The 10058-nt window shown below is 34.4% G+C and overlaps 1 protein-coding gene across 1 annotated transcript in view; it reads right to left on the bottom strand.

Moving 5' to 3' along the window:
- Positions 1–8869, bottom strand: part of LOC106471890 — a 12871-nt gene extending 4002 nt beyond the window's left edge. Inside the window, exon 1 of the mRNA XM_022400501.1 lies at positions 8706–8869. Within this exon, the coding sequence (XP_022256209.1) occupies positions 8706–8869 (164 nt within the window). The remainder of the gene's footprint in view (positions 1–8705) is intronic.
- Positions 8870–10058: the final 1189 nt, after the last annotated feature.

Raw genomic sequence — 10058 nt, 5'->3', positions numbered from 1 at the left:
TATAACACGAAAATGAACTCTTTAACAGAGAATAACCGTTATTCTCTGTTAAAGAGTTCATTTTCGTGTTATATTTTTGCTAACTTCTGTGCTAAGTTGAATGGGTGTATTATAGGTTATGTGGATGTTTGCTAACTTCTGTGCTAAGTTGAATGGGTGTATTATAGGTTATGTGGATGGAGAATACTTTTTTATCCTTTCTTTTACATCGTGTGTGGTTAATATTTCTATATCTTAGTATCGTTCCACTTTAGTTTATGATATTCTTCTCTGACATAATGGATTATTAAAGATAAATTGATATTACAGAGTCTTGTGTATCTATCATGCTCCTGAATTCGATCTTTTCTTGGTCTTTCTGTTCCTACAATGCACTGTGGTCCACATTTGCAAGGATTGGTGTGTACTAATTATTATCTTATTGTATTTTGGCTTATTAATACTGTTTTGGTTTCATGCTGTGTTTTCGGAGAGGCTTTTGACACAATATGGATGTGTGTTTGTAAGTTTCTTTCTGCTTATTCTTGGTGTTTATCTTTACTATTTCCTTCTCAAAGTATCTGTTTTAAAGGAGGTTCATTGTTTATGTATAATGCGTTTATTTACACTGTTGAAATACACTAATCTATATTCGAGGTATCTACCAGCATCTGCAGGCTTCCTGTAAAATCCTAAGGTATATGATATGTATCTTAATGACCCTCACTTCGAGGAATGATAGTTGTTAGTTCATTCTATTTCTATTGTCTACTGCATGGCTCTACAACAAATGTATCGTCAACATATCTGATGCAAATCTTTGGTTATAGAATGACGTGTATGAAGATATGATCTTTGATATGTTCCATGTACACTACGGTAAGTTAGATCCCATAGCCAAACCTTCTTGTTGTTGGTAGTATTTATGTTTGTCTTGGAAGTAGGATGTGTTGGTACAGAAAGTTGTGAATTCTGTTATCGCGAAGATTGTCAATTGGATGCCTATCATTTTCAAGCTGTTGGTAGAGTACCTGTTGTACATTAGTGAACAGGTTTGATACATCGAAGTCAATCATTGTAATTTGGGAAGTAACCATGGTTTTTTTTATAATATCTACAAAGCGGACACAGTTTCTAACATGTGAGGATGTTTTACCTGTTAATGAGGATGTTGTGCCTATTAATAAGAAGCTTTTACTTGTTAATGAGAATGTTGTACTTGTTAATAAGGTTGTTTTATCTGTTAATAAAGATGTTTTACCTGTTAATGAGGATGTTTTACATATTAATGGGGAAGTTTTATCTGTTAATGAGGATGTTGTAACTATTAATAAGGATGTGTTACCGGTTAATACGAATGTTTACCTGTTAATGAGGATGTTGTAACTATCAATAAGGATGTTTCATCGGTTAATAAAGATATTTTACCTGTTAATAAGGATGTTTTACGTGGTAACCTTGTTTGTGATTTATAGGTAGACCATGTCGTGTACTGTTAGTTGTTTGTTAGTTTCATTCCAAATTCCTGTTGGTGTTTTTTTCAATGTTCTAGACTTGATCGTCTTGTAGTGGTCATCTTCTAGAAGCACCCTATCTTAGAGTGTGACTATAGTAAGTTTTTGAGTTAGGCTTTGGCATCGTGGGATTGATAGGTAATTTGACCTTAAATCTTTAGTAATAACATTTTTAGCGGAAGGTCAGAAGGTTATTTATTTTAGACAATTTACAGTTAAGTCTATATAAATTCCTTACAAATTCTGAGGCCTTAACGGGGTCATTAAGTACTTAAGGTAAAGTGGTGGCAAACGATTGTTAATCGTTGACATAACTACCATTATGTCTGGGGGTCAGGGGTAAGTTTTATGGACTAACAGCGCTAAAATCCGGAGTGCACATGGTCCAATGTTTAACTTTGCACTAAGAAAACAACAACAACAACATAATTAGTAGCCTATGCGATCACATAAGTTTAGTACTAATTACTAAATAATTAATAATTATACAAAGTTTAGCCTACTGACAATAACAACAACACTCATTTCTGGACTGAATTTTTTGTTGTTGTCAGATTAGACAATCCAGCAAAGAAATGATAACTTACTTATTTTGAAATAACACACACTAAATAAATTTAGCTGTTCTAATTATCGTGTGTTGCCATATTGAATCTTTTAAGGCTGCTCAAATAAACTCAATAATAACCTATAATGGTTACCTCCTGCAGATAAAAGTAATGATGGCAACTTTAGGTCATAATGGTGATGAACAGTCTGGGTGTGTGAGAACACCTGGGAAGGTCTTTGTAGGACACCTAGATAAATGCTGATAACTCCAGGCATTGGTTAAGGTTATCTATGGCGAAGTGCATTTGGCAGATGAAGTCTGCCAGGAAGAGCTGCGATGATCCTCTAGACTTTTGGAGTAATCAGGAGCTTTACATGCTGGCAAGGTGGGTTGGTATTGCCCCAAAAATATGCATGGGAGTTGAGGTGGGTCCCCACAAAAACTTGGCCATTTACAAAGATTATCTGAGACAATTACATGGAAAAAGTTTTCACAAGCACATTGTCTACAGATCATGGGGAAATCATCATTGGCAAATTCATGGAGGTAATACCAAGCGAACTCACGCAACACCACAGCAGACAGACACAAACAAATCTCCCTACAGTTGCTGCTACACTCAGTTCTAAAGCAACTTCGAGGATCAGCAATGACCATAAGAGCTCAAAGTTGTGATCAGGTGTTGTGATGAAGCTGTTGTTGTTCTCTATGGAATAGTAAAGCATCCAAAGTCCACTTGCGTGGCCCAGCACGGCCAGGTGGTTAGGGCACTCGACTCGAAATCTGAGGGTCGCGGGTTCGAATTCTCGTCACACCAAAACATGCTCACCAGGTGTCCGAACTAGGACATTAGTCCTACTCCCAGATACTCACCTCCAACAGAATTTGGAGGTGTGAGAAACACCATACGAAACTACTAGTCCACTTGCAAGGGCTGCACTAATAATGCAGAAGAAGATGCCCTTTAGGAGACACTTAGAATGTATGAAAAGGGACTCCTATTTTAATTGTGGTTTAATAGGCCATTGGATTTAAAATTGAACATATTATGTTGTCCATAAGTCCCATTCATGATGATACTATAGTAGATGCAGGAGGATCAACTGCAAGCGATGATGAGAGGGTTATGCTAACTGCCAATCGTACCCTTTTAAAATTTTGAACCCTTTGAATAGACTGGAATCAAAACCTGCCATATGTCTAAAAAACAGAACAGTGGTTGCAGAATATTCATTGAAATTACTTGCATTAAGGCATGAAGTAGAGCTCCAAGTGGTTATGGTGTACGACCATATCCAAGTACAGATGTAACCATAGTACGTTTATTGGAATTAATTAAGTTGTTAAGGTATGCATTTGTTGATGCACGTGAGATTGTGCTTTAACAGACTGAGTCATACATTGAAAATAAGACTATGATGAAACAATAGAGAAATAAAACTTTAAGCCTGGAGACTAGATTTGGCTTGCATTTGCAGCATTGAAGAAATTAACTTCTAGCTAGATGGCCTTTATTCTAACAGCTCAATCCACCAAAATGAAGCTATAGAAAGCATGTAAGAGGTAAAAGTATGTTGAATGTGTTGACAAACTAAAGTTATCTATCGTTGATGAACCTCTCCTGCACTGGCTCGACCAATAATCAGAAATACAACAAACTGACGAATTAGCGGTGATAAAAATCACTTTTTTATAACCATGTTGACCCAACAAGTGATTACGAAGATGTCGAAATACTTCTACGATTGTTCATGGTGAGTCAGAGGTGCATGCATCGATTGTGGAACAGTTCCACTATTCAAAAGATTAGGCACAGCATTGATGTCGACCTTCGAGTTGATATGGTTGGAACTGAACCAATCAGAAGATTGTATGGCGGCAGGATTTCAGTAGCTAACATGGCTGTAAGGTTCAAACTTAAGAAAGACTAGTGTGGACCTTACTTTCGAAGGGGAGAGGGTGAGGCTCTGTGCTGAAGAGGCTCAAAAACACTAATATTGAGTATGTACTTATACTTCTATAAAAGAAATCGTACCAACTCTTGTTTTGTTGCCTTACGTTCTATTACAGAATCTTTCTCTACAACCAGTTTACCAACCATTTACGACAGTTAATCCTACATTGCTGACTATATTTCTAAACTATCAGAGGCCAACTTCACACGGATTCTTATATCCTGTCTTTGCTAAAAGCATCAAAGCTGTGGTCAGTTTATTTATTCTGCTTCTTGAACCGATCTTCTGGTGAGTTACCTGAGCTATTCTCATATCATGGAAGATGATTTTTTTCAGTCGGATGACAACTAAAATGATTTTGTTTGGGTTTCCATCATGCTAGATATATTGCTGGACTAGCTTGGTATGAATGAAATAATGGTGATATAAGAAAATATTGTAGCTTTGAAACCATCCAAAACCATATCAGCCAAACCCGTGGAGTTCTGATTTTCTTCATTGATAGAAATAGATAAACTACCATCTTTCACAGTTATCACATCATCAGTTAGTGAGGCCATTACCCAGTCTGCAATAGGCATATTTGCTTCGATTAAAATCCACCATTGTAGGAAAGCAGAGGAATGCACCGTACACCATTAAAAATTATGCCATAGTATCACCACAGAAGGGGATGGTGTGACCCATCTTTGGAGGGAGCACGACATAATAGACACCAGGAATGTATTCCCAAGGCTAGTAAGATCAAGAAACAAGAAGAAAAACAATATTATTATTATTATTAGGCCAAAAAAGACTTGTCGACCAACTCAACAACTTCTATAGCTACTATTTCCAAAACTTTCAGTATTACTAACAGTGTGTCCTGCTTTCAACAGATGAAATTGTTGTAGATGTTGTGACACTGGAACTAATTCGGACTAGTTCAACAGAACAAACAGTTCCGAGACGAGCTAAAGAACCATTATATGGAATCTTAATGGAATAAGTGAAAACCATAACTGTCATAATTTTGAATTATATTCATATATGTTTGTGTATGTGTAGTGTGACTGTTAAAGTATCTGATACGATGTCTAAAATATATGTCTCCTGTTAAAAATTAAAACATAAATGTGTTTTATCAACATTTAAATGGGAGAGTAGAGCTAAAAGCTATATATATATAATGATAAAGGTGTGATGGTGGTATGAGGTTAAAAGGTATTGATGTGAGTGGATAAAAGAAAGTTAGTTAGAAAGTGTATATGCATACTGATAAATTCATAATGTACTTAAGTTAAAGTGTGTGTGTAACTTGCAAAGGATTTGAGCTATGAAGTGTATATACATATTGTAATAAATATCCAAAGGGTTCAATTTAAAATTTGTATACGTTACGAGGCTTCAATTTTAGAATTTGATATTGGAAGTAATTATGGAAACAGTAAATAAAATGCGAACATTCTGGTACTGCTCCTTCTTTTATTGTAAGAAAAATGATATTCAACACTGTGATTGTTTGTAATCCAGGAGCACAATCTCAATAAAAGTATAGACAGCCATACTATTCCCAGCAGTAATTTGGTGAATGCACATGTACTCCCAAGAGACTGAGGCAAAAAGAATTGATTGAAGCAAGATCTCATGTTTCAGTAGGAGCTGTATGGAAACTCTTAAGAAGATGAAATAGTGCTATTGATAATAGAAGAAGATGAAGTAGAAAGCCCAGACTTTACTAAAGTAATGTTAAGTAATTCAAAACATGATCTTTATGTGATACACGACAATCCATTAGAGATCTTTCCATTAACGTAACTGTAGGTACAGGTGTGAATGTTATTTCCATAAAAGTAAGATACAGGTTAGTATAAAGTACCCTCTGTGAGTGTGTAGCTGTAATTAAACAACATAGCTGAAATAGGCACCAGGTTTCAAACGATGTGGTGAGCAAAGCTGGAGGGGGGTGTTCTTTACAGGCGAATCCAAATTCAAATTATTGAGCAAAAATCAATGGCAGGTTCTTTGATGGCAAAGAGGAGAGCAATATATTGTTCAATGTACAACATATGCAGATATAAAACATATAAGGCTAATTTCTGCAAACGTTCAGGATAAGTGGTTTACTCAGGTTAAAACATATTATAGAATGTTATGCTTCTATCTTAAACTATACAAATCCAAAGTCATGCATACATCTTAAAATGCATAAGTGTAAAACTGTGCTTAGATTTTAAAAGTATACACGAATAAGAATTGGCTCGACTAAATGTATGTATATATATATATAAAAGCAATATATGCATATGTTTTCCTTTTCGTTGTATATATATATATATATATCAATTGCTTAAATGCCTGACGCTAATCATAACGAAAACCATATTATTTCAATTGAAATCAAATTAATTCCTTTCTACTAAATTTGTTTTTGTGATATTATGTATAGACATGAGACTGACTCTTCGATTATATATACATTTATCTGTTAAAGGGTTCATTTTCGTGTTATACGGATGTTTTTAATTTTTTTATAACTTCATGTTTGTTTCGGTTATTAATGTCCTGCCATCTACTGGGAAGTTCTGGGAAGGATTGTTTTTTGTGGTGGTAGAGATCTGGATTTTTTCCTGGGCTTTTTATTAGAAAAGCCAGTGTGTTATCCATTCGTTCATCATGACTTGCATCATCTAACTATATGAATACTTTCAAGAGATGTATGCAGGTTTTGCTAACTTTTGTGCTAAGTTGAATGGGTGTATTATAGGTTATGTGGATGGAGAATACTTTTTTATCCTTGATGTATGCAGGTTTTGCTAACTTCTGTGCTAAGTTGAATGGGTGTATTATAGGTTATGTGGATGGTAAAGATTCAGTTCAAACAACACTCTAAAACCTATACTTTTGACTGTTAAGTCTGTACACATATAAAAATGCACAAAAAACACGTATGTTAGATCTATAAGTAAAAGAAAAATCCGTTCAAAATTGTCCGTTTGTAATTATTCTTATTCTATTGGCAGCCTACAACAAAAATAACTTGATATATATCGCACCCAAACCTTTTGTAGAATATTAAATAAAGTACTGTTTCTTCTATATTTTACATAAGCTAAAAACATCATACTTTTAGTGTAATCGATATTATCATTACCCCTTGAAGTTAGCTTTTTGGTATTCCTTTAAAAAGCTTAAGTACAGGGTGAAAGAAGAATTACTAGCCAATAATAGATGAACATTAGATGACTGTAATATGTAGATACTCATGATTTGTACACTATACAATCGGTGTCTTTAGGGAGCCAATCACTATGTTATGGATGAAGTGAAGGAGTGGGGTTATGTCTTAGTCTGGGCATATATTTAACTATTGCTATGCACTATATATACATAATTGAATTACACAGAAAATACAAATTATCACTATATTCTCAAACTAATATCTATGATAATCTCCAGCTGCAACTTAATGTTTTACATCTCGAACTAATGCGATCAAATAGTCAATAGCTACAGTAAATAATCATGAACTGTATCAGCTAGCTACTAGCTATGTTTATTATCATTACATTATATAAAGTTAGCTACATATCAAGCAATCCTATGCCAATAGTTGAGCATAAAAATGACAGCAAATAAGATAAATAAAAAATTGGGAATTTAAAAACCTGCAAATAGGGATCGTAAAAAAAGGAAGGAAACAAGGCCGAAGATACTGTAGATATTAATGGTGTTAAAAAACACGTGGGTTCAAGAAGTCGTGATAGAAATGAATAAAAACCCTATAACCTGAGCGCTTTCAAAAGCTCTCGGCTTATGGGATACTGTAGACATTATTTACTCAAACTACAAATCCCTATTTCGACTCCACCAAATGTAAATCTAGGAAACACCATGGAGCCAAAATAGGGGTTTGTAGTTTGAGTAAATAATGACTACAGTATCTCCAGCCTTGTTGCTTTACTTTTTTTACGATTCCCACTTAGCAAGCACATTGAAAAATACTGTAATAAACCTATGTTTTGTAATCATCAGCGTGATATAAGAAAATCGCCACCAACTGCTATAGTGATTGGTAAATTTACTGCCTCGGAATAATAAAACGTGAAGAGTACAAGAAAAAAATAATGTAATAATTCCATTTTGGGCTGCTTTCGAAAACTTTTCTACCTTTGAGATGAAATTATGGTGATCATATCACCGTTGTCATGGCTAGTTGCTAAAAAAGATTACCTAAGTCTAGTTCTTAATAAGTTATCATGAACCACGATAGTGGTTCATAATAGGGATCGCAAGGAATCGTACAAAACCTTAACAGAACTTTCGGGCACAAAGCACCTCAAAAAGGAGGAACACATTCCAGCCAACCCTCTAAGCTACGTATCTTCGTGGCCAAACACTACAGAAAGGTAGAGCTTGTTTGGCAATAAAGTGTTTTTTTAGGTTAAAAGATCGATGCCTCTATCGGGGTAAATTTTTTAAAGTTCTAATTTGAATACCGGAAACCGTGGCACCCCTCTGTAGCCCACCTCATCCTCAAAATTCCGTCTCACCGACTCACAGACTGGACGTTAATTGATAGGCAATTCGAATAACGACAGTATTATCTTCTTATAATCTGTATAGTAATGTATGTTTCTAATAACTTAGTGAATGCCTTAGTTGCTTTTTCATACAAAATATTTGAGTTTTGTTCTTTCAAGACTAGCTCATTTCATATATACTCACCTGAAGAAATATTGTTCAAATACTTCCTTAGCTTGATAAAACTTATTTTTATCTAACCAAGCTGGCGGGAGAGATGAGGAGTTTTCATTATCTCCTTGCAGCTCAGCTCCGTGTCGTAGGTTCTCCAATCGCTTCATAGCTTCTGTTCTTGCTGAGGATCCCATGCCCACTCTACCGGGCGACTACAACTGTAAATTAATTAAACTTGCAAAGGATACATTCGAAAATTCCTACTTTTTGTGAATTCTAGGTAACGTAAGCAAGGCATTTTCTAATATGGTTGCTGTTAACTAAATAAATATATTTATAAAACTATTCCTATTGGTTATCATGAGAACAATATAAGAAAAAAATATCAAATTTTGTGCAAAACATGTTGGTGTAATTGTAATTTTGAAGAGAAACGTCCTTCTTCATGTAACTGCAGTTACAATAATATAATGTTTCACACAGTGAATTGATAGAACCTTAACATTTTAAGACTTGCAGTACAATATATATGTAGTTCAACAGGTAATCCAATAGAAACGTCCTTCTTCATGTAACTGCAGTTACAATAATATAATGTTTCACACAATGAATTGATAGAACCTTAACATTTTAAGACTTGCAGTACAATTTATGTAGTTCAACGGATAATCCAATTACACAACAAACATTCAATGTAATTTTGAATAGAAACGTCCTTCTTCATGTAACTGCAGTTACAATAATATAATGTTTCACACAATGAATTGATAGAACCTTAACATTTTAAGACTTGCAGTACAGTATATATGTAGTTCAACAGATAATCCAATTACACAAAGAACATTCAATGTAATTTTGAATAGAAACGTCCTTCTTCATGTAACTGCAGTTACAATAATATAATGTTTCACACAATGAATTGATAGAACCTTAACATTTCAAGACGTGCAATACAATATATGTAGTTCAACGGATAATCCAATTACACAACAAACATTCAATGGATGTTTTAAAAAAAACGATAGATTTCTTGTCTTTCGATATTTTCTTCCTTAGGACTTATCTTTTATAAAGGCAGGGCGTTAAGTAATAACTTACAAAAGACAAGTGAAAGGTCAGAACACTTACATCATGCCTTATAGATCATCCAACTGTGTTTGTTAAGTGAATCAAGAAATGAAGCTTGTCTGTTAAATATCTGTTTGCCAGAACAGGGAAATGAACCATGGAATCTAGATATTTTATTATTTTCTTTGGACATTTTTTTTGCCACATTAGCTGGTTAGAAAGACAAAATATTTTAAAAGGTGTTCTCCTCACGTTGATAAATATTTTTATGGAATATCAATACTCTTTATATACTCTAGCTACGACACTGTAGTA

The sequence above is a fragment of the Limulus polyphemus genome, unplaced genomic scaffold, assembly GCF_000517525.1.
Source record: "Limulus polyphemus unplaced genomic scaffold, Limulus_polyphemus-2.1.2 Scaffold4944, whole genome shotgun sequence".
Classification (NCBI taxonomy): Eukaryota; Metazoa; Arthropoda; class Merostomata; order Xiphosura; family Limulidae; genus Limulus; species Limulus polyphemus.
This window is presented reverse-complemented; position numbering and strand designations above follow the sequence as displayed.